At 40.1% G+C, this 25,891-nt stretch overlaps 1 protein-coding gene and 1 long non-coding RNA gene across 4 annotated transcripts in view; one reads left to right on the forward strand and one right to left on the reverse strand.

The window, feature by feature from the left end:
* LOC137473463 (ethanolaminephosphotransferase 1-like) overlaps positions 1–25,891 on the forward strand; it is a 56,157-nt gene that overhangs the window by 24,987 nt on the left and 5,279 nt on the right. For all 3 annotated transcript variants that reach the window (XM_068189248.1, XM_068189243.1, XM_068189246.1), the window contains exons 5-9: positions 2,066–2,334; positions 9,970–10,078; positions 20,176–20,224; positions 22,245–22,425; positions 25,396–25,578. In XM_068189248.1, coding sequence (XP_068045349.1) covers positions 2,066–2,334; positions 9,970–10,078; positions 20,176–20,224; positions 22,245–22,425; positions 25,396–25,578 — 791 coding nt within the window. The remainder of the gene's footprint in view (positions 1–2,065; positions 2,335–9,969; positions 10,079–20,175; positions 20,225–22,244; positions 22,426–25,395; positions 25,579–25,891) is intronic.
* Positions 3,224–6,156, reverse strand: LOC137473543 (uncharacterized). The gene is made up of 2 exons (XR_010998866.1): positions 5,854–6,156; positions 3,224–3,469 (listed from the first exon to the last, which is right to left on the reverse strand). It is a non-coding gene; the product is annotated as an uncharacterized lncRNA (long non-coding RNA).

A 25,891-nucleotide genomic window follows, 5' to 3' on the forward strand; every position in this document is an offset into this window, starting at 1 on the left:
TTCAATGGAAATGTTAATAGAGAATGAGTCTCTAGAAGAAGGCAAGCTATATTTGAAATCCTCTATGAGATATTTAAGTTTTAGAGTTCTGAGAACTGTCTCAAGAGATTTGTGTTTGAGAAGAGGATATATCACAGCTGTTTAGATATTACAATAGAGATATAGTCTAAAATCTGCACAAAATGAAATCCCATCTTTTCCTGGTTTGGGTCCCTGAAGTATATTTACATTAAACAAAACTCACAGTACTGCCAAATAATCCAGGGAAGTAAGTAGCATGTGATCTACAGCAGCTGTGGTGTCTTTGGTCTCATTCTGCTGAGTTGTGTTCCTAGTCAGTTTTGGGTTATTAATGCTATCAATAGCTAATAATTGTTAGCTATAGCACCTTCCAAGTAATATCAAAAAGAAAAGTGTCTCCATTTTATTTTGAGATTCAAGACAAAACCAAGTAATCTGTAGGGTTTGTTCTGTGTACTTTTTCCTAACAGGTTCATCGTGCATGTTTATACTTAACTTTAAGAGGAAAATAGTTCTGTTTTTCACCTGCACAGTCTCAGACAAGGGTATGGTTTGACATTACAACGAGGAAATGTTACAGCTGCTAGACTACCTTTCTCCTCCCTGTATTCACCATCCCTGCCTTGTGCCATCTCCCTTGCATTTTGTACCATTCACAGTACCAATTCAGTGACCCAGAAGAAAACATAATGTTTGCTGTCTTTCCACGAGCTGAACAGGCTGCGAGTCACCCTGTTCAACAGCAGTGAACTATCAGATCAACTCAAACCATATTGTCCAACTACGTCATCAGAGTAAGGTCCTGTACAGTGCTGGATCATTTTTTAAGCGCTCAAGTACTAAAAGTGATCAACACATAATGTGCCTTAACTATAATGCATTCTTAGCATCATATAATTGTACATGTTGGAAGAGACCTTTAAGGTTATAAAGTCCAACCATTAACCCAGCAATGCCAAGTCCACCACTAAACCATGTCCCCAAGTGGCACATCTGCACATCTTTTAAAAACCTCCAGCGATGGTGACTCCACCACTTACCTGACCAGCCTTTTCCAATGCTTGATAAGGGTCTTGGTGTAGAAACTTTTCTAATGTCCAATGTAACCTCCCCCGGTGTGACCTGGGACTGTTCCTTCTTGTACCTGGGAGAAGAGACTGGCCCCCATCTCACTAAAACCTCCTTTCAGGTGGTTGTAGAGAGTAATAGGGTCACTTCTGAGCCTCCTTTTCTCCAGGCTAAACAACCCCAGCTCTCTCAGACAGGGCTCATAAGACTTGTGCTCCAGACCCTTCCCAGCTCTGTTGCCATTCTCTGGACACGCCCCAGCACCTCAATGTCCTTCTTGTAGTGAGGGCCCAGAACTGAGCACAGGATTCAAGGTGTGACCTCACCAGTGCTGAGTGCACGGGGACAATCACTGCCCTGGTCCTGCTGGCCACACTATTTCTGATGGAGGCCAGGATGCCACTGGCCTTTTTGGCTCCCTGAACACGCTCTTGTATGAAAACTGAAAAACACTTAAAAATATATGTAGGCACAAATACAAATAAATTTTGTGAAATTTGCTCCTTTAAGCTGCCATGTGACTGTTAATCATTGAGGTATTGAACATCAAGGAACTTAAATGTCTTAGTGAATCCACCCCCTAAGAGGTCTGAAGGCTCAGAGGGTCCATGACACCAATGGATGGGAAAGAAGCCCTATGGACACTTTTCAGCACTTGAAACTAATTGCAGGAACTGATGTAAATGTTTCAAGACCACTGGGGGCAAGTAATTATGAGTGTCTTTCTAAAATTCATGAGGAAGGTGGCATTTAGTTTCAGAGCTGAGGTAAGGACAGAAAAATTACTTGATATCTGGAGCAATTATTTTATGAGCAGTACTAACCTGTTGGTATTGAGGGGGCTGTTGTACTTCAGTTTGCTCTCATCAGTGTCATTTTCCTGTATGTTATATATGGCAGTAGTGAATTGTATGTGAAGAAATCTACTCCTTTTGTTGTGCTCTAATTCTTTCTTTTCCTTTCTCGATCCTTCTAGACTCCATAGATGGGAAACATGCTCGAAGGACTCAGTCCAGTACTCCTCTGGGAGAACTATTTGACCATGGGCTGGATAGCTGGGCTACCTCCATTTTTGTGCTTTCTTTTTTTTCTGTCTGTTCCCGTGACAATGGGAAGACTGGAGTTTCTGTATATACAATGTATATATATTTAAGCATTGTCTTGTTTAACTTTATGTGTTCACACTGGGAGAAATATAACACAGGAGTTCTTTTTCTTCCTTGGGGATATGATATAAGCCAAGTGGTAAGTATTTATCATTCCTGTTTTGGTTTTGGTTTTTTAACTATGTAATTGTTTTCATAATATTAAAGCAATAGAAAAATAGAGTTCAAGGGAAATATATTTGGCTGAGATATTGAAATATGTGAAATTGCAAAACCCTAGAAGTAATTCAGAAATATTTTCTGCATTTGCAATAAAGGGCTGCTCTTGAACAAATTGTCAGCATCAGTGATTCATTGCTGCGCAGGAGAAAAAAGGCTTGCAGCAAGCCTAGCAGCCAGACAGTGCCCAAGAGAATGTAATTTAACTGCATTTGATTTGTGGTATTAACAAAAATTACTATGCTATCTGAAGCCACGAGCTATTTTCCCCCCAATACAAGATTGTGAGCCACGATGTGAATTAGTCCAAGTAGTATCTATTAACAGTAATTACACAGTTATACACTACTAGACCTTCTCAATTCTACTCCATTTTATAACAAATGTGGTAATGGACATAGCATTATACCTATGCAGAGAGCAGTAACTGTTGTCAAGTGAGTTCCACCTTTGAAAAATAAGTCAGTCATCATGGATGTCAAAAAGTCATAGACATTCAGTAAGGTGAATTATCAGCCCACAGTAAGCACCAGCGGAGTTCTTGTCTGGTTTTCAGCCCTGTGGACATCTTCAGAAAACACGCCCAGGGCACCAGAGTGAATGGCTTCCTCAGAGCACAGATGAGTAGCAGTGTTAACAAGCTCAGTGCCCTTCCAAGGGCCCAGCACTGGGCTTTCTGTGGGCTGGCTTACCTGGGTCTCAGACAGCCAAGGATTTGCAGCCTGAAGAGCACAGTCAGTCTTCTGAGCTTCCTGTTACAGGCACAAGATGAAAGGTACAGCCAAATAATTGAAAAGAAGTTTGACAAATACTCAAATATGTGTTTTAATAGAAATACAGTATTCAAATTAATGGCTGCAGATGTAATGCTGTAAACATAATCAGGATCCAGTGGTTTGAGAACAACTCAGAGATGGTGGTCCAGCTGTGGTGCATCTGTGTTGTCCCCTAGAAAATAGGTTTTGGGAGAAGAAGTTGGCTCAGGACTGAGACATTAGGCAGCCAGCTGGTCTACAAGTTTCAGCCATGTCTGTGTAAGGCTTCTCTGTGAAGTTCTTCCAGCAGGAGAGGAATAGCTGTGTTCAAGACTATTTCACTTGTTGCTCAGATGATCACTGTACATGTGAATGTTTAGAAAGCTCTGCTGGATCACTGCAGCATCCAAACTGTATTAGTGGTTAAGTCTGGGAATGGGTATCAACTAGCAGAGCAGTACTGTTAGCTCAGTCAGTGCCTGTCAGTGCCCTGTTTTCTCATCTGGGAAATAGTGGTAGTAATATTTCCCTGCCTGACAGATTTGTGGTGAGGCTGAATATTAGTAAAGTTTGTAAACTGCTTTGATTAACTGGGATGCAAGGTGCTAACAAGTGTTGTTTCCTGTTCTCCTCTGATGCTGAACTGCTGTCCTGCTCACTTGCTTTTTAGTGCCTTCTGTGATGACTTGGTTACAGTCAAAGTGATAAGCTTGTAAATGTGAGAATTTTTTTTTAATGCTCTTTAGCACAGTCATCAGCAGTGGTAAAAGACTGTACTATTGGAATCTCTGTATGTCAGTTTTCCCATTGGTAAAAAAATAGCTGTTGTGATTGCCTATGAACAAAAAGAAGGCAGGCTTTGTAGCTCAAGGTGGTATTTTTTCATTAGTCCAAAAATATCCTATATGTACACCAGAAAGTACATAATATATTTTTTCCAGTTCTACTGACTAGTCTAGTAAAATATCTTAATTCCCCTAAAAATTTGTTCTTGTTTTGTAAACTCATTCAGCAAATTTATATTATATGTGCACTATTAAAGATAGCTCTTCATCTCCAGTAACTTAGAGGATACTGGGGACAACAGCAAATAGCTGATGATGAGTAGGAAAGGTAATGTTTCCCTTGCTGGTTTTTTTCCCCCATTACTTCTCTGCCAGGCATTCCCACAGTCCCATTTAGAAGCAGAGAGTGTGAAAGCACTCACTAGCTGCTTCCAGACTGATTCACAATGTTTAGTTCAGTATTTCCTCCATGGCATTCCTTGCTGGATTGCTGCAGGTATATGCCTCTCTGTCCTGTCTTCAGTAATTTCACCTACAACTTAATGTTGCACTGGCATGTCAGACACTTAGTCCCCTGCTTCTGCTTTTAAACTTGTTGGTAGTCAGGAACTTTGGGCTTTGTTATTGCCACAGAACTCAAGAAAAGCAGTAGTTACTGTCAGCATGCAAATAGAGGACTGATGATCTTAATGAGCACTTAACTGGCATGTGGCTCCCAGGACACTGCTGCTGAGTCAGCTCTGCTGTACATAAACACAGCCTGCTCACAGGCTCTGCCTCAGCTGTTCTAGAGAAAGAGCTGCTGTTCCTCATGAAAAAATACCTTGTTATAGACAGAGAAATCTGTGGGACTTATGCACATCACGTTTTTCTGTGACTTGATGACTCATCAGAACTGGTAACCCAATTACGCTAGCTGGGCTGTAATTGGCACTCCAATTAGCTTTGATTACAGCAGATAATCATTTACAGGAAGCTGTGGTTTGTAAACTTGAAAAATGGCTGTAATGTCACTGAGAGATACTTGGTCAGAGGACCATTATGTTTGTGGATCCAGAATCAAGGTGGCAGCAAATGCAGCAGGGAAAGCTATTCCTGTCTCTCCTCCCTCCTGCACAAGGATCTATCCTGTGCTGATTCCTGAGCAGCAGGAAAAGGTGCAGGGAGAGGAGCCTCTGTATCATAGCATCTTGACAATTTTCATGCACTTTTGAGTAAGCACACCTATTGGAAACCCCAAAAGTCTGAAGAAAAGGCTAAAAAATAAACCTCTGCTATGATCTGTGAGAAATCCCCTTGGATACATCTTGTGAAAACGAAGACTTATTTTTGTTACAAGACAGACCAAAGAAAGCTAATATCTGCAAATTAAGTTTCTTGGAGGAAAAAAAAAAGACAAAGCTTTCCTGAGAAATTAAAATTTCTGGCTTCTTGCCATATGTTAATTTTCACAGATGTTGTCTTGTTTTGTTTTTAAAAAAATCTGTTTTCTTTCTGAATAATTTAATATGACTAATGAAATATTACTAATATTTAATATTACCAATGAAATACTTGCCTAATCCTGCTGTTGCTTTTCATAAGCCACTGCAGTTGAGTTCATAGCAGGGGAACAAAGTACTATTTTTTCCTTAATATGATGTAATGATACATCTGCTCCATTGGTGCTGCCTTAAGTGTAACAGGAGATACCCTTTATATTCTTAGTTAAAACTTTAAATGTGAAGAGCTGTGTGAGAGCTGCAGTGACCCAGACAATTCCACTCTCCTTCCTCTCCCTCCCCCCAGCCAAGCGGGGCAAGCTCAGAAGAAGCACAAACAGCAAAATCCCAAAGGCAGCAGGCAGCTCTCTCTGGCCCAGCCCTTGCCCTGCAAGGAGAGGATGACCAGAAATCCCACATATAGAGAGAGTTGTTCCTGAAGGGGTGGGTACTTGGACCATGAGCCCCAGGGTTTCAGTCTAAGATACTTTCCCAGCTGCTTCTGCCTGATGGCTTTGGAGAGTACCACCTAGAGCTTCTGGGAGAACCCTCTGCCTGCCTTGGAACTCTGAATAAACGGAAGTACAAGATGCCCCTAGCAACTGAAACACTGTAGAACTTCCTTTTCTCCTTCCATTCTATCAAATCTGGGGAAGGTGTCTTTCATGAGTGCCATATACCAGGTTTTCTTGTGACAAGCTTATTTACAAAGCCCATGCTGAAATATGTTCTATATGACCTTTCCCAGGGATGTACTGCAGCAAGTGTTGCAGGAGCTGGCAGAGAAATCCCAAACAAGTGCAAGTGCAAGTGCACATCACATCTTGAAAAAATTTCTACCTGCTCTGAGAAGCAAAAAACCTTTCCTGTTAAAAAGCAAAATAAAGATGCAAATATATTGTTCTTTGGTCACATTATCAGGATTCACAATTTAATTTCAGTTGAAAGGATATTCACTTTCAGAGCTTTTCTAATTTGAAGTGTCTGTGGAAAGCATAGCCTTTCTCGTGAATAAAAAGTATTATTACTTAGTTCCAAAGCTGGAGCACAATGGAATTGTTGAAGTAAGAGAAGTGGTAGCAGTGAGGAAGCAGTGCTGGCCAGACCATGGTGTCTGCTTCAAGCTGCCTCCAGACACGGCTGGAAACTGCTCTCAATACTCAGTTATCTGAGGGAAGCCCCATGGTGTAGCCATGTAAAATCTGAACAGAAGAACCTACTGTGCACAGGCTTTTTCTGCAGCAGACTGCTGCATTCTTAACTACTTATGTTTCCCTTGATAATTAACTATTGATCAATTTGATTAATTAATCTTCCATGTGCCTTTAACTATTTGTCTATAATGTCTAAATGCAAAGTCATCTTTTTAGATAAAATTTTTCAAAGTATAAGATTTGCAACCTTCAATTATTTATTGAAAGAAAAAAAAATTTCTTATGAATCAAAATCAAAGCAGGATAATGAGAAGTAAGACAAATCTTAAAAACACATTTCCCCAACCTCTCCCTTCTTCCTGGGTTCTACCTCCACTCCCCCACTGGTACAGGGAGACAGGGAATAGGAGTTATGGTCAGTTAATTACAGGTTGTTTCTATTACTGCTCAGGGAGAGGAGTCCTCCCCCTGCTCCAGAGTGGGTTCCTCCTATGGGAGACAGTTCTCTGTGAACTTCTCCAATGTGAGTCCATCCCATGGGCTACAGTTCTTCATAAACTGCTGCACCACGGGTACCTTTCCATGGGGTGCAGTCATTCAGGCTCAGCCTTCTTCAGTATGGGTTCCCCACAGGATCACAAGTCCTACCAGGAAACCTGCTCCTCTCTCCATGGGTCTTTAGATCCCTGCCAGGAGCCTGCTCCAGCATGGGCCTCCTGCAGGTTCCTCTCAGGCACCCACCTGCTCTGGCGTGGGGACTTACAGGTGGATCTCTGCATCCCCTTGGACATCCATGGGCTGCAGGGGCACAGCTGCATCACCATGGGCTGCACCACAGGCTGCGGGGGAATCTCAGCTCTGGTGCCTGGAGCACCTCCTGTTCCTTCTTCTCCACTGACCTTGTTGTGTGCAGGGCTGTTCCGCTCCCATACTCTCACTCCTTTCTTCTCTGGCAGCAATTACAACTGCACAGTAAGTTTTGTTGGTTTTTTTTTTTTCCCTTTAAAAATATGCTATCCCAGAGGCATTGTCACCATTTCTGGTTGGTGCAGCCTTGGCCAGTGGTGGGCCAATCCTGGAGCCATTTGCCATTGGCTCTGCTGGACATGGGAAAAGCTTCTAGCAGCTTCTCACAGAAGCCACCCTTGTAGCCCCCCTGCTACCAAAAACTGGCCACACAAACCAAATGCAGTTATTTAATTTGGACTTCTCATTTTACAAAAGGCTGCAATTATTTTTACTTGCTAGAGACTACATTTATATCTGAAAAGTACTAAAGCTGATTGATGGTAGAGAGATACGTAAAAAACTTGGCCATCTTTTCTTAAGTAAAATTATTCAGTTGAACTTAGGAGCAATGTTTTACTTTTTTTTTCACCAGCAATGCCTTTAAAACAGTTTATACAGCAGAATTGCTAGCTGGTTTATACAGATTAGGCTTTGCTAGTAATTTTGACAATCTTCAATTTTTTGCTAGTATAGGTTAGATCAAGGGACACAGCCATTTTCTCATCCTTCAGGCTTTCTAAAGGAGGTCTGCTTTCTAAAGCTGGAGAGTGCTTCAGTGTAGTCAAAGTGATGAGTCCTTAAAAAACAATACACCAAAATTTTGAAGCCAAGGAGTGTTTTTTTTTCCATATGCTACATCTGTTAAGAGGCAATCTCAACCTGGGAGTTTTGCATCACCAAATTCCAGGGCAAGACATTCCCTGTGAGAGCCCATTGCATCCACACTCCTGTTCCTAGACATGCACTGACGTCTGACTGATGCTCATGACTGCCTTGCTAAAAGTACTGACTGTAATAATGGTTAATACTGAAGTTCCTCTTTTATCACTTGCCAAAAAAGTCTGCTCAGGATTCAACGTGTGAGGGTAAATTCAGGCTCCATCAAAGCCAGTTGGAGTTTTGCCATCAACTTTGATGGGGTCAGGATTCTATCCGTCATGTCTTATGGGTAATATGATACAATTTCTTCAGGAAGCCAAATGTTAGCTCTGATGCAGTGGATTGCAAAACCCATTATACATGTCCTTCACTAAGACCAAAATTTGACTCACTGTCTTCAGTGGCCCAAGACATAATGGCACTCACTGGTGCCTGCTGCTCCTTGCTGTGGATCTGTTGTGCTGCTTATTCTTAAAGAGGCAGTTCAAACATCCAGTTCCACAGTGCAAAATCCAAGCAAAACCTCATAAAGACCTACATACTGGCAGGGCAAGAATCTTGATTTCAGATACAGAGAAGTAAGTGAAACCAAATGTAGCATTATCTACGTGTAATAGAAGTTTAAGCAAGATCAGCATTCCACTCTTAATCTGTGATCTTAAAAAAAATGGTAATTTACAAAGAGATTTTCAGTGTATCTTTGAGTTAAAATTTAATAGAAGACCAGGAATGTGCTTGTTGAATTTCAAATGGAGAAAATACATAACATAGAAAAAACCTGTGTATTAAAAAACCTGATTCAGAAATAGTAAAATCTGTAACACAAGTAAAGCTGGAAACCATTTTTTTCATCCCAGAGTAAGAAGCTGCATTGAGTGGAAAATATAAAGGTTACTGAATGTTACTTGGGAATAAAGAGATGAATATGCAGTTTTCTAAATGGCATTGTAATTAACGCTGTCATTTAAATTTAGAGCTAGTGTAGCATGAAACATACAGCCCCTTATGGGTCCTATGGTAAAACTAAACAGCTGAGAACAAAGCAGGCTAGAGGAGGGCAGCAGTCCCTCTAGCGGGGTGCTCCTGAGTCTTGTGTATGTGTTCTTTCACTCCTAATGACATCTGTGTGATTCTTTTTGTGTCCTGTAATGATGTTATCTGTCAAACAAATTAAAAATCAGGGAAGACTTCATCTCCTTCCCATTATTTTTATTTCTTCACATTCCATTGAATATTTTTATTATTTTTTATTATTGTTTCAGATGAGCTTAGGGTTTTTCTTCCCCCCTCCCCTCAGTTATTCTGATATGATCAGTTCAATGGGCAGAGCTGCAAAAATAACCACATGGCTAATTCTGAAGTCTGTATCTAAAACAGGGAAGTGCATGTGCAGTGGGGATAAAAGTGGCAATAAAAGTGGATTTAGGTGATTCAAAAAGGTAAGTCAGTAATACTTACCACATACAAACAGATGCACACATTACCAGGGAAGCTGCTTGCTTACCATATTTCATACATTTTAAATAATTCTATAGGTGACCCTTCAAGTTGCTTCACTGCTTAGAAATAATTTTGCCATAGCAGCAGAAGGTAAAGTAGGGACAGGAGGTAACTAAAAGATTTTTTACTTTTGCATTTGTATTAAGATGATAAGTGAAATTCTCTACCTTTAGATGTAATGGATTGAAAATAAGTTCCCCTTTTTTCTGTAGGTGTTAATAGCTGCATATTTGCTCACTGGTACTGTTGGTGTGGAGGTCTGGCAGAAGCCTTTGCTGTTTGGTTATTATATTACAGATGTATTAGTTATCCTGCTTATAGGTAAGTGTCCAGATCTATGCAAAAGTGTACTGCTTCTTAATTATTTTGATTTGATATTTTTTATATTTTCCTCTTTTGTTTGGTTTTACTTTTGTAAGTGTTGGCTTGTCCAAAAATACATGAATAGAGACAATTAAAAAGGTTAATACTGGAAAACTTTTAAAAAGAAGATAACTTTGGAAATTTTTTCCTCACTGAATTACTGTATGCTGCATACAAATAACATAGAAAATGCTCCTTATCTGCATGTGCAGTTCAGTGCAGTATGCTGGCTTGCTGGGCTCCCAAAGTCTCAGGAACTCTTCATGTCACTCAGGTAAAATGTCACTTACATTTATGTATATTCTAAGTTTAATGTTTTGGCCTGGAGCACACTATCTTCCAAAACATTATGTACAGAGGGAATGAAGGCATTATTTAAATAACCTTAGATGCACAACTGTAAATATTAATAAAAGCCAGGTTGTTGCTAAACTCTTTAGTATTCATTTGCAAACAGAAGAGATTTATTTTTCATACACAGTAATAGCCTATTTGGTCATTATTTTATACTGTCAGTGTAGTTTGAAATGAGCATTGAATGTTTTTTGACTGCTATATCAAGACTGAGAACAAGAGCACTTACATTTTAATGAGTTAAAAATATAAAAGTCCTAGCTGAAAATCTGTGTAAGCAAAATGTCTTTGATGTGTTGCTTGAAAGGTGAAGAAATTAGCATATGCATTTTGGAGATTTTTATATGAACATAAAAGTGGTGAGAAGAGGGCACCAAAATGCTGCTTGACACGAACACTCCAGGCTTGCATCCCAAGAAACATCTTCTGCCCTTGAGCCAAATGGTTATAGGTTATAGGTGCTTTTCCCATGTCAACTCAATAGGAGCCACTTGAGCATTTTGCACTGATGTGTGTTTTCATCACCCTCTCCCTATGGAAAGGTTGTCAGCAGGTACCACCTCTTGCCCCAACACTGTTTCCCAGAATTCCCAGATTAGAAAGGACCCTGTGTTCACCCTGTGCTTTCTAATGAGCAGTGTCTGCAAGGACATGGTTTTGTACTTTACCCCAAAAAAACCAACAGTGAGTGACCAAGATGATACAGTTTTTTTCTAGTCAGACCTCATTTAGGCACTCTGAGGAAAAGAAAGAAAGGAAGGGGGGAAAGACAGTGGATGCCTTTTCAGTAATCAGTGAAGTATTCACCTTTGACAGAGGTGTAGCTGTAGACAGGGAGTGATTTGTGCTCTTGAAGCAGCACTGCAAGCCCAGGGGAGATGGATGCTGGCTCAACCCAGAATGGGCAGGTTAGGGCAGCGGTAGGTGCTAGCAGAGGCCAGCCCACTGAACATGCTTGTTCTGTGCTGCACACATCAGTGCTTGGTTCCTGTCACTAAGACACATGAGAGCCCATTCGGGGAGTACTCTGATGGCTTCCCTTGCACTTGGGAAGCCATGGATGAAGGTTTAATTCAAACTGTTAACATAGTAGGAACGTTAGTGGAAGGGAAGCATTTCAGCGTTATCAAATCTGCAGGTGTGAGCATCCTTTTTCATACTCTGCCAGAAACAGCTGCAAAGCAATGTTTGATGGACTGTTGCATTAACACTAGAAAGAAGTATTGCTTCTGTCTTCTGTGGTATGCTTGTATGAATAGATTTGTGAGCACAGAATAGAATTTCTTCCATCACTGTCCCAAGCAGAGTAGGCTTAAGTAGGAGCCAAAAGGTTTCTCCAAAAACCTTGTCTCTAGCACACTATGCACAATGGAAGCTTTTGCAACTTAGTTGAAGTTAAATATGGATTTAAAGTATGCAAAATAATAGTCTTGGTTGACTCCGTACTACAGAATCATCATAGTGCTTAGTAAATCTCTTAGAATCAGACACTAAATTTAAATATAGAAAAAGCAGTATCCTTCCACTAAGGGTCATGTTGATCCAGAAAACACTGCCATTTCATATTTGAATTTTAGCTCAGCAGTAAGGTGATTATCATTGGGTAGCCTGTGTGCAGTGACTCGGGATACGTGAAATTTTTAGAAGCTTGTGGTAAATTGCAGGACCCCACTGTGACTGCAGAAAAAACCTACACCAAGGGCCAAGCAGCCAGGAAGATTCAATTATTCTCTCCCTTAGAGAGACTGCAACAAGTGTGTCTTGCTCAGCCAGTACCATTTGTATCAGAGAACCCATTCTGGCTTTCTCAGTTAAATGCCTTTGTGGCTAGTTAAAAACTAAGTGGGTCTCTGATGCTTTTTACAAGCTAGTTTCCCAGGATCCTGGGAGGAGACATTAAACCATAAATGGCTGTGCTTAACCATCTGATGGCATTTAGTAGTCACTATTGGTCCTTCTAACAATGAACCTGTAGCTGCTCCATCAATACCTGACATTTGTTTGGTGCTTTGACTGTTCCGTACACAACAGGAGTTCAGCTGCTGAGGCATGGCTTCTCCAAGAGCAGCTGGGCTTTAGCTCCTACCTTCTGTGGTGGGAAGAAATCCAAACAAGATGCACAAAAGTGTTTTTCAGATGTCTTTCCTGGAGTTTTCCGGGAAAAAAAAATAACCCATGTATAACCTAAGGATGAACTCTACAAAAGCATCTCTTCAGAGGAAGCTGTGGTATCACCAGGTGACACTCACTCATTGAAAATAATGGAGCTTTTATCAGGGGCCAGAACACACAAAGATATACATAAAAGTGCAGCAATACTGGTGTTTAGATTAGATGTTTTAGAAAAGAGAGCTTTATGTATGTTCCTGGGAACTGTCTGGCACACTGTGAACACCTGTAGGAAAGCTAAGCCTTCAGCCGCTCAGCAGTGACCTCAGAGGACTACCCTGTGAAACAGAGGAACTTCAGCATAGTATTTTATGGGAATTTGTCAGCTACCCAGCAAACATGATCCTGTAATTTTCACTGGCAGTGAATGCAATTCCATCCTTCAGTTCCAAAACACACACCTAGCTAGACCCTGAATCAACGAGGAAGGTCCTTCTCCTGTTTCCAGAGCATGTTGACCTGGCTGCTAGGCAGAAATGCCTTTTGTCTCCCAACATGGGAGCAGACAGACCCTTTTAAAGTTATGTGCCTGTGTGCTCATCTGGAACTAATTACTCTGCACTCATCAGGGCTCCTGTGGATGACACTCCAAAAGCTCTTTTGGGATTTAACCACAGTTGTCCCATAGCATTATCTGGCTAACTAGGGTCCCTTCAAAGGGCAGCATTGAGGTGAGAGCTATCATTTATTTTCACCCCTCCAGGGCACCCCAAATGCCTAACATTCCTTGTCACTCTGCTATCAGGTTGACAGCAATATGAAATATTTACAATAAGCATTTTAAAGCGGCCAGTCCTGTACATAAATTCGAGTACCACCAATGATGTTGTAGACTTTGTGAGCAGATTTTCACTGACAGGTAGGCATCTGCAGTTCAGGGAGCAGCATTACTAATTGATGATGGTTTCTGTCTCACATTGCTATTAAATGACCTTGTAGGTGCATGCTCTGCATGAAGCATTTCCCATGTTTGGGACCTTCATACTTGCTCTGTATGAAGATTTTATAATGTCTAATAAGATTTGAGTTCAGGCTACAATCCTTTCCTGGAGAAAGGAAGGTGGAGACATGCATCTTACTGGAAATTTCTTTTGGTATATACTTTTGCTCAGAATTGACTGAGGGCTTGGAAGTTGTGGTGGGATGTGCACAAACAAGCAGGATTAGCACATCAGCTTCATTCCTTAGGAAGGCAATTTGGAAAAATGATGCCTGGATGCAGAGTTTCCTGTTCCTTCTCGGTATTAATTGCAACCACAAGAATAGACCTTATGGGAAAAGGATCACTTAAGCATGGAGTGGATATGTTATACTTCATCAGTGCATGGCACATAGGGCAGACTATTGTGCAATCCAGACATGGTGTCATATTTGAGTCTATTATGTGTGGTCAACAGTGCTCAGATCTGGCTACTGAAGCCTGTGGCAAAGCTGAAACAAGTTTTCAATGTGCAGGTTTGAACATGAAATGTGAATTGAGTATTAATATCTGTCAGAGATTTGACACTTGAACTTTGTTTTAGAGATGGGGCCAAAGCACTCAGAATTTTTTCCTATAGTGTGCATGGGTTTGGGTTCTATAAGGACATCTACAGAGTGTTTTCCTTAATGGTCACTCTTCCCCAAGCTACTTAAGTACATAAAATAAGGCGTGAAAAGATAAATGAACAGATAATAGCAGCAAAACACTAACGGTGAGGCCAAGCTGTAACATTTAAAACATGCCAATTATTTGAATTCCATCATAGTGGGAAAGCACAGTTACTCCTCTAAAACAGTGCCTTGTACTTACACTGTGCTACTTTCCGTGTATCAAAGGAGGACACACAAGTCCTTGCCATGGGTGTTCATACAGTAGCCTGCCCCTTTTTCAGTGTTAGAAAGTGTTCAGGAGGCCACAGTCAAATTATGAATTGTTTCTGGCCACTACGGAATGATGTCATTCTGTAGTGATTTCTTGTAGTTCCCATTGCAAAGCGGCTGATGGTTCTGCCCTAGTGATGACTTTCTGAATGATTACATGTTAAGTGCAATGTTTTCAAAAGTTTATTGCTCCAACAGGCTTTGACCAGTCCTGCTCGAGAAGCGTGTTTAACATGAGTTGGCTTCTAAGTGTCTGTCACCAATTCAACATTTATTAAGGCATTGTTGTGACAGATTGTACGAGGCTCTGTTAAAGTAAAGGGTGTGAAATACTCACCTGTCACTTGAGATGTATTTTTCAGAAGCCACCGAGTTCATGTTCAGAGTAACTCATCTGAACCAGTCAGAACAATAACCCAGAAAAGCAGAGTGCTCAAGGCCAGAGGCAGAGCAGTGTCACAGGATGCTGATTACAGGTGGGAATGAGTTTGGTGGTGTTAAGGTGTGAGGAGTCATTTCAGGGGCTCTGGGACCCCCGGGAGAAGGTCAAACAAAGGAGCTCGTCTGGCAGAGTCCTTCTGGAAGCCGTCTGGGCTTTTCAAATAAAGGCACTGTTTCTCTGACACTCAATTCTTGCTGTGCCCAGAAAAAGAATGATGTTTGAACACAACTACATCAAAGAAGCAGCTACATCCATAAACTAATTCTTCAATTGGTACTAAATCCCTCTTAATGCTAATTGTTATCTTACAGCTCAGTTCGAGATAAATGCCATGTGTAATTCCTTAGACACTGAAAATGAGGTATAAAATCAACAAACATGATAAACACATCTCTTTTCAACAAGCGTGATAAATGCATCCTTCTACAATCTCTATACTCAAAAAATATCTTAGATGCTAAACATCCAAAACCTACATCAACTTTGTGCATGAAGACAGTGCTTATGTTTACCTTATGTTCCCTTAATCCCTGTAAAATAATTTTATATGGTGGATTTTGGGTGTATTTTTCACCCTAATATATTCAGACTTTACAGGCTCAATTAAGTCTGCAAATTATATATTTGTTTTCTAAGGTTCCCTCCCCCAATTACTAAGTGCTGATAAGTTTCTAATTTTATATAGTAATAAAATATAATGGTTTTTAGTGGACAGCTCAAAATGCAATTATGTGTTTGTGTAATCAATTAAAAGAGTTGTCTGCTCAAGACATGCCAGAGAAAATCACACTGTTCCATAGAAAACCTCTGTTCCAGAAACAAGTGCTTTTAAAATGTTCACCTTTTGGTGAAGCTTGCTTCCAGGCACTGATCAGTGTGCTAAACATTCAGTGTGTTAAGATATTTTTGTCTAGCTGCTCTAAATGTGCAAGGAATTTGAGAAAAACACCATGGAAAAAGTATTTGAATATTTTTCCAAGCGAATATTGAGGCCTGGATATTTTGAATCTAATTTTTCTTGTCTGGTGGCTAAGAAGGGTAAATTATAACATCACATTTCTTTACAGCAAACACTGATTATGATGAATTATTAATCTAGAGATGAAAAGGCCAAGCAGTGTACTGAAGAAGGCCATGCAGAGGTGTGGGCAGTTGAGGAATGAGGAGAGTGATAGTATTTAATTTGTAAGCTGAAATGCAAGTACAACCACCTGCTGTTAGAGTTGGTCAGCTTCTTTGATATGCCAGAAGGTCTGCACAGGCCTCTTGCCTGCCTTCCAAATGGGATGAGTGCTCTGGGGAGTGCTTTTTGGGGGGCATGGTGCTTTCCTGAACAAATTCACACAACTTCCAATGCAGCGTTCACCTAAAATTACATCCCTGAATTGCACTGTCTCATTTTTGAATTTTTGATTTTTAGCCATCAGGAGAGCCAATTCTTAACAAATAAAATTTCAGTGCTCTTCTTAGGACAGTTTAAGGATGATTCATTTGCCAGGAATTTACTAACAAAAGGGGATTTATGATAGCAAAGGTGTGGAGAAGATAAACTGTGAAGGTTGGCCTTCCTTTGAAGCACTATAGCTTGTTTAGTAGTTTAGGTGTCTTGGAGTCACTTCTTTATTTGACTGTGTTTAGAGTCTGTGAGGTTTTGTCTTTTCAGAAACGTGGCTACCTGCATCAGGCTGTTTGCTTTGTCTGAGTGCCAGCATGGGCATGTTGGGTGCTGAAATAGCATTTTCTGGAACTGACAGTAGTATCAGCAATTTGGTTTTTTTTTTCTTTCTCCACAATGACCAAGTCTGTATTTTGCAGAAATACCTGAATTAAATCAGGTACAACAGCCACAGTAACTGCAGCATGTCATGGAAACAACCTGTCTGCCTGTAGATCTTCAGTAGTCTTTAAATTTAGTTACATGAGCGTTTAAAATGCCCTCACATAATTAAAATATATTACTGTTAGTCCAAATAACATGGGTGACAAGGTATCATGGTATTCATCATGTGCTAGCTTCTTAAAATTATTATTATTTTATTTAGCTGCATCACAAAACACCGTATTGGTTTGGAATTGAATTTGAAAGCAATAAATGAAATCTAAAGTTGTCCTTAAGATTGATGGAAATTGCCTTTTGATCTCTTTTATACACATGTAGGTATGCATATATATATATATATATATATATATATATATATATATATAAGCATATTTATATGCCTGTCTGTGAATGTATGTGTGTGCTTTTATACATATACATACTTGGAAAACAAGATAATGCCTTCATTTCTTCACTTCAGATATGTCTTTAATCCTGAATTTCTGAATGCATTGGGATTTGTTTGTTTGTTTATGCTTATGTTTGGCATTTTTTAATATGGACAAAATAATTCCTAATAAAGAGCTTTAAGAAGGTTTATTTCTCTGAAAAGGGAGTTTACATTGTGCAACACAGAGGACAGACGATAGGATTGTACCTAAATCCGAGGATTTGGGCTTGATACTTTCGGCCTAGCGTGACACAAGAATTCCCTTGGTATCTGTGCCACCCATCTGTGCTGTGGTATTTCTGCCTTTAATATAGGCCTGTGTTCTTACAGTTGGGTCTCAGATTTTAAATCAGCTGAAGAATGGGAAAATACTAAAGAAGAAACTAAAAAATCCTGGAAGACCTGTATACTACTTCTAAGAACACTTGGGGAGTTTTGTTTTCCCATATTTGTTAAAACATCTAATGTGCTGAAATTGAATTTAAAAAATTATTTTGAAATAAAATATGTACTTTTTAGGACATTCAAACCAAAAAAAAAAGCTCCATGATCATCACTTGGGCAGAGCCTGGGGTTGCTGAGCGCCAGAGAGCCAGCAGTGGGTTTGCTTTCCAGGCTGCACCTTTTGTTCCTCAGAGCAGCAGGGAATGGCAGCAATGCGGATGCAGCAGTTTAGCTCCTGGGCACAAAGGGATCCCTAATGCCAATTAAACAGCAGATTTAATGAGTACCAAAAGCAGCCCCCCAAGCCAGGCCTCTTTAGCTAAAAAAAGATGGGAAAGCAACATGTTGTAGGAAATGATGGAATTCTGAAAATCCCGTAAGAAACGGGGAACACCCTTTGCTTCCCTGCTGCATCCTCAGCTCTCTCGCCATGCTAAAAGCAAAGCCATGTAAAAATTCAGGGGAGTAACTGGTGGAACTGCCCCGTTTGGAAAGTGGCTTTTTGCTAACTGGGGGACTGTTTGTGGTCAGCGTGTTATTTTTAACTAAAATGGCACTTCATAAAAATAACAAATTGTTGGCAACCATTGCTCTTTGAATTCTATTTCTAGTTCTAGTCTCTATTTCTGTTCCTCTCGGTTGCTTTTCTCCTAACAAATCAAACTTCAGGATTGCAGCAGGAAATTTAGATTTAACCTCAAGAGTCAATGTTTTGTCTCATGTCTGCTCTAATGTGATACAGATGTTGGAACTGCTGTACGTAACTCAAGATTTTATTGAACTAGCGCTCCCTGCCTAATAGAAAACATAGCTAACTGGAGTGCACATTAAACACAGATCACTCCGAAGGCACTAAGCCTGTGAATTCTAGAAATATATTGACAGAATACTTGGGATATTACTTCAATTGCACATCCTCCAGCTGTTTGATAGGGAGTTTCTGCCATAGTAAAGAAGCAGGGCTCTTAATTGTTTTAAAAAGCAAAGCCAAAAAGTAAACATTAAAAAGAATGCAATACCTGAAATTATTTACAGGCTGGCTTTTCTTTTTTATTTTTCCAATTCTTTGTTTCCCTCTCTTTAGCAGATAACCAGAAAGACTGGAGAGACAGATTATCTATTGCATCCCTTTTTACCTTTTTTTTTCCAACAGCCCTGATCTCCACTTTTCTTTCATGTTGTTTTCCTATTCTTGAGTTGCTTCTGTGCCCAGAGCTTGCTAAACACTTGGGTATGTCCTTGATGAGGACTGAAGGGTATACACTAACATTTCTCAAGACACTGCTATGTCACATTAGCCCTAGTACAAAGTCATCTGAAATCATATCTTTCCTCTATTCATTTTTTCCCTCCATATTGCTAATAATGAAATTAAAGTTTTCTACTTTTCTGTACAGGCAGCATAGTGCTTCTTAAATGAGATGTTTTAGGTCAAAACCAGAAAGTGTAACACATCAGAGGGCTTTTCTTACCCATAATAAAATAGGAATTAGGTATTAATTTAGTGCATCACACCCAAGTCTCATGCCCTATAATAAAAAAACTGTGCAGAAATGTGCTACCCAAAGCAATCTCTAAGCAGCAAATTGACCAGGGAAAACCCACAATAGAGGAAAAGTGGGGGGAAAAGTACAAACCAAAGAGCTCTAGGGAATGACATAGATTAAAAAAGTAATATATATTTTCACCTAGTTAGGACTGACTCATAGTGACTTTTTTTGTTTAAATCTCAAGCTTCCACTTGTTGCTGAAAGTCTTCTTTGATTCTTGGGTGGACCAGCGTATTTTGGATGTGGGTGTTAGAGAGGGTACAGCTAGGTCTTCAGGCAGCTTAGGGGTTGCTGGCAGCTGTGTTGATAATACCAGCAGGGAGACACAGCATTAGCAAAGGCAAAACCCTCGTTCTTTGTGGATTAAAGCTGAGCTCCAGAAACACCATGGCTGTGTTAAAAAAGAAGTAAAAAACTCTCACTTGCTCAAATTATGGACGTGTCATAAAAATTAATTAATTTCAGCTATTGTATTATCAAAACAGATCATTAGTTGACCCTTAATATTTTGAACTATAAACTTATTTCCCCACGAATGTGAACAGCCCAGCTTGAAGTTTATTGTCTTTCTATATTCCACTGGAAGGCTTTTGGTGTTAGACTCAGATTTTTCTAGATAAACAGCAGCTCATGAAAATTAGGGCTGTTCTGGGTCCAGCAGACAAACCTGTATGAAAAATAATTGATCCCATCTATTAGCTATATCAGAATTTTTATTTAAAAATTCTGTTCTTGTCACTCATTACATAGGAAATTCTGTATCAGCAACTATTTCCAGCAGCTAGCTTTTGGTAAAAAAGAGGACAGCTATATATTGCCTAAAGCCCCCAACCTCAGTTCATATCCTGTAATGAGTACAGGAATACAGAATCATTTTTAGAATAGAACACAAGGTCTGTTATCATATGAAAAAGCTATGAGGTCATCACTGATGAATTACATATTAATATTTTTCTCTTCCAGGCTTCAGCTTGTTTCTATCATTTCCACAAACACTATACAACATTCACAGGTAAGTTAGGTAACATTAAATAAATTCTATCAGCTCCTATTTAATTCTGTATATTTAATGGTTTCCTCATTTATAAATGAATGTAATGCTTGAAGAAGACTAGCTTCTTTCATCCAGATGCTGTCCTGACAATGTAGTAAAAGGTTTTTCTGGTGAGTTTTCAGAATCTGACTGGTTTCTTTTTCACATTTACAACTCTCTCCTTTTCCTTTCACTTGCTGTTCTCTAGGCAGTCTCACAGTGGTCCTGCACAGTAAACTGATAAAGGCTCTGTAGTAAAAAACACTGCATTTTATTTGCAATCAAATGTGATTTGTAACTTCTGCCTGTGCTGGGTTGAATTCTGTAGCTGATCATCCTGCACTCTGTGAAGTACTTAATTGTCTTCCTGGTCCTTCTGTAAAACTCTCCTCTGTATGAAGTCTGCAGATAATTGCTATCAGATGTAAGCTAGGCAGGTGGCAAGCTGTGATTACATCTAAGAACTGGCTTGCTGCACCCAAGAATTTTATGCACAGTTAGTTTATATTCCAATGGCCTATTTTATTAATGCTGCCTGCCTTCCCCTAGTATTTGCTAGCTCATTTCACTCATCTGTCACTTCAGGTCTCTCAGGTCCTAAGTGTCCTGGAGGAGGGACTGTCACTTCATGTCTTGAGGAATTAGTGGAAACTAGTATTAACATTTAAATTTTAGAGAGGCTATAAGACTATGTCGCATCTCTCCTACACAGCCCTTTTTGTGTGGTAGTACTCAGTGCAGTTACCAAAAGCATGCACAGCCCCAGGTTTGGGGCAGGAAGTGTGGAGAGTTGGGAGATGTGGGGCAGGAAAGGCTGAGGACCTGCAGAAAGGCTGGGCTGTGGGGCAGGGGGCTGGGAATCAGCTGTGCAAGGAAATCTTGTTTGGAGATGACAGAGAGAGAAGCACCTTGTGCATGTCAGCCCCTGGCAGTAGCAGCCTTTATCCCAATGAGCATTGAGGATTTGGTTTCCTTCCTTTCCTGTCAGGACTTTTGTTTAGTATTTTCCTTTTCAAGTCATCACTTGACATAGTTCCTCTCAAGCCTTCTGCTGGGCTTATCATTCCTCTGAAGAGAAGAGCACAAAAATTTTAAACTACCAGTCAGGTTTGCTTGAATGATGCACGCACAAGCTCTTTGGTGATGAAGGATTTGAGTTTTCCAATAATCTCCTCTCTTTCTTCATCCTGATGCCTGCTCTCAGTTGTTATTTTAGGAGTAGGTGATTCCTTTTTGGCATGAGAAAGATATTTCTTGGATTTTTGTCTAGCTGTTTCTATAAATACTAAGTTCAAATATTTTAAACAGGACATTTCCCAGTACATTTAAAACAGAGAATTGCTCTTCTGAACTAGCTGTATGAAGGAATGGTTTAGTGGTAGTGAACTTAGTGCAATTAATTTCCTACCTTTAAAAAACAGCTTATAATACCCAAGAAAACACAATGTATCGTTAATTTTTTCTGTGCTCTAATTAGCCAAAAAGCCTCCCCTTTAGGCTGTATTTGAACTAAAGTACCTAAATCCTAATGTACAGGATTCTCAAGCAGTATGTCCTCCAGGCCTAAACAAGAGCAATACCTGCCAGCCATGTGCTTCACTCTGCTGCTGCTGAAAACGTGGGGTGTATTGACTGAAACAAGTTTATGTCTCATGTTAGAAGCTTTACCCTCTAAAGCCATATATTTTGAATTCACAGCATGTCTGCATGCTTGAGAGTACTGCAGCTCACTTTATGTGAGTTTACTGGTCCACTGCCAGACAATGGTGAGCAAGCAAAGCTGATCAGGAGCTATGTGAATAAATCAGTATATTTTAACCCCAGAAATAAATGTTACTTGGGTATACTACAATTTCTTGTAAAATGTCTGGTATCTAGCACATTTGCACTGGTTCCAAGATGAATTCTTGGGCTGAGTTTGGTCTAGAGTTTGAAGTACTGTGTAGAAATAGAATGGATAAAATTACTTTCTCTACAAAATTACTGTATTTATTTCCAGAGCACATTTAAAGAAAACACTGAAGAATGATTCTCTGTATGAAGGACTGCTACCTCTTGTGTCACCTCTGTTGCTGTTCATTCTTCTTACAGTCTGGGTGGTTTTATCTCCAAGCAACATATTAGCAAAGCAACCCCGACTGTTTTTATGGATGGTTGGGGTTGCTTTCTCAAATGTTATTGTAAGTATATTTGAGGTGGTGTATTATTTAGAGATGGCTTTCTATTTTTTCTGTGAATAAGCAGAAGGGAGCAGAAAATGTAGCTAAAATCAGCAGAGTCACACAGCTCTTTTACCTCTGTGTTACACTCAGTCTCGTAGAAATATACCACAACACGTGTCTGGACTGGGGACACTTACAGTACTGAAATACCTCCTCTGCCACAGTGTAACACTTTTGTGAGGGTTCTGGTTTGTTTTCTGAGGGTTCATAAGAACCCTAGGGATGCCTTACTTCCAGAAATATAATAGATACTCTCCAACATACAGGCAGAACTGGGGATTTGTCAAAGTGAAAGAAAGGTCAACACTGGCACAGATTTACTAGCAAGAGTGGAGGGCTTGTAGCTTTCCCTTGCTCTTGTGTCCATTACTGTGCTCCATGCATTCCTGTATCCTGCAGTTCAGCTGATCCTACACTTTCCCTTCACCATTTAGGAAAAGGCTGTACCAGTGACAGCATGTTTTAGGGAAAGATGTGAAGAGCTGTAGGGGCCTCGTGATGGCTCTCTGCTCACAGATTAGTTTCTCCTGAACCACGTCATGGTGACCAATTTCCCTCCTTTCATTCGCAAGGGACAACATAAACCTCTGTGCAGCTCTAGCACAGGCAGCCAGACAGTGGTGCTGAGCCCAGGTAACCCAGGGCTTTCTTCTCTTGGGGAAGCCAGGAGAGCAGCCAAGCAGAAAGGTGTTTGTGCATTTAAGCAAAAATACCCTAGAGGATAGTGACTAGTGTCATCTTAGGAAAAGAGATTCCAACACCATCTAAAATCTTGCCATTGAGCAATGCTACATCCAGTTTAAAAAGTGGAAGGCTAGAAGTGTCTTGTACTATGAGACAGATCTTCAAAAATGTGAGGTTTTAAAAGAGAAAGCATAACCCCTTTAGAAATCTGAAATCAGGAATGGAAAAAAAGTTATAATTGTGATGTTTGTTAGATGTATCCTATAAATGTACATTTCTGAAGGTCACAAATCAAACAGTTCCATCTTAAGGACTTAATCTCACAAAAATGAGTTGATTTTTAGATGTGTTTTATTGTATGCATTATTCATTACCTAATCTACCCCTTTTTCTTAAGAGAATAGTGGGGACTCCAAAATGAGAAATACAATTGCTTCATGCCAGTAGGGAAAATGCTTTCAGAGTTTGGCAGATGGCACATTCTGCACATACATCTTAACCAACCAAGAGTGATTGTGGCAGGATGCTTGCAGAAGAAAAATAGCAAGGCAAACCAGACCTTTCTTTACAGGCTGCAGTTTATCAGAGACTGAGTGCAATACATATTCTTCAGGCTTTGTTTGTTCTTTCCTCAAAACATACATTGCAGTGTTGGAGGCTCGTGCGAATTAAAAATGTATGCATGATAGCTGAAAATGTTAACATTTTAAAAGCAAGCATTAAAAATGTATGGGTGTTAGTTGGAAATTGTAACATTCGGGAGTTCAAAATCAAGCCTGCATTTCCTTTTGCCTCTTCTGGTTCCTTAGTCATGTTTCCTCCAGCATCAGAGGAAGGCTTGTCATGGCCATACTTTTCTTCTCCATGATAGCCTGACACATTGAGTTTCCATTACCTGTTCTGCAGACCACAAACTGCAGACCATGGTTTTCTACCTGCTGTCCCAGTTCCTGTATCTGGAGCTTCTCACGCCTTTGACCATGTATTTGGTCACCCATATAGGTAAGTATAACAATGTGAAATCCAACCTATGGTCAGGTTCAGTTATGTAGGCAGAAAAATTATGGCTTACAGATTGCTTTAGCAATTTATGTTACCCTCTGGAATGATTCCCAAAGGACTCATAAAACCAGTGTTATTAAAAAAATTCACAATCAATACTGAGAACATAAGTGAAAATATTAACATTAAGTACAAAGGCTTACTTATTCTACTATTCAAAGTTAATTATTTTTTCATGGTTTATTTTTGCATTCTTCAGCTTCCACAGCACAGGCAGTAAAGCCAGTATTTCTTTCCTATGGTCAGATTCCTACTGCTGCTGTCATAAGATTTCAGGCACTGCACACGGAATGAGTTTTTCATTCTTCTTCTGTTTTCAGGATACATAAAATCTATTTTTAACCACATTTCAATTTTGAGTGAAACTTAAATCAATAAAATATTTCAGATGTGCCTAAATTCCTTTTCTTTTTTGTAATGGGAATGATATATATATGAGACACATTTCTTAAGGAGCCTAAACCAGACAAAACACTTTGGTGTGCTTAATTGCTTTCAAAATACTGAATTTCAAGTGAATTAGTCTCATTATGTTTCCAGAACTCAGTAGAATTAAGCTAATTGCCTTCAGTTAAACCATGCACCATATATTCATTTTTTCCACCATTCTGAGTGGGATCCCTTTCTCTGGGCCCCCAGCTGCATCTCCAGGGAGCCCACTGCCATGATCGAGCCAAGAAATTGGTGTTTTAGTACATAAAGGAGTGCTAGAAAAGAGAAACAGGATGTGAAAAATGTCATATATTGACTTCCCTCCCTTCTGCACAATGAACCAGAAGGTATTTCTGTCAGGCTGCATGTTCAAAATACCAGCACACTCTCCCAGTGATTAATTAGGTGGTGGCACATTTGATTTGAGATCACAACATTATGAGCCCCTGTGAAAACATAAGATGGCAAACAAATTCCCCTTTTGTGAAGATGTGCTTCTGCTTATCAAGTGTATCAAAACACTATGTCCGGGAAAGGGTGTATTTTAAATTGTAGTAATGTCCTCTAGGACCCAGTGAGGCACCAAGGTGTGTACCTGCAGCAGCCTTCTCACCAGAAACAAGCCCCATTTTGAACTGCAGCCTTGTTTCCCCCTTAGCCAAAGCCATCCGCGGAGAAAATGGAAATACTTTTCCTTAGACCCTCGGGGCTGGCCCAGCGCTTCTCACCTGGCCCCTTTTGCTCCAACAGTGCAAGGTGATCATCTGCCAGATGAGCAGCACCCGGCCGGAGCTGTTCCACTGGTTCCTGTTCCCGCTGGCGCTGGTGGTGTACGCGGCCATCTCCGGGCTGCTGGGCCGCATGGAAGAAGCGGTTCTCGGCGTGTTCACCACCCTGGTCACGGCTGCCCATGTGCACTACGGCGTCTGCGTGGTGAGCAAAGGGGTCTGGAAACAGTTTCTGCTTGGGGCATTGTCTAGGAGTCTGAATGTTTATGTTTTGGGATGTTTTTTAGTCCTGTGTGTTGTTTTATGTAGTGTAAAGTTAAAAAAAAAAAGAAATAGATTTATGGCAGGCAATGCCTTTTTGCGTGTGCAGCAACTTCAGTGACTTGAATTATTCCAATGTAGCCAACTGGTCTCGGCTTTAAACCCCTCAGAATCATAATATTAATGGACTGGTTTTACGTAGCAGTCGACCCATGAGGCATGAATGCATCAACATCTCTTTTTTTGCCTTTCTTCTT

This window comes from Anomalospiza imberbis, chromosome 1 (assembly GCF_031753505.1).
Source record: "Anomalospiza imberbis isolate Cuckoo-Finch-1a 21T00152 chromosome 1, ASM3175350v1, whole genome shotgun sequence".
Lineage (NCBI taxonomy): Eukaryota > Metazoa > Chordata > Aves > Passeriformes > Viduidae > Anomalospiza > Anomalospiza imberbis.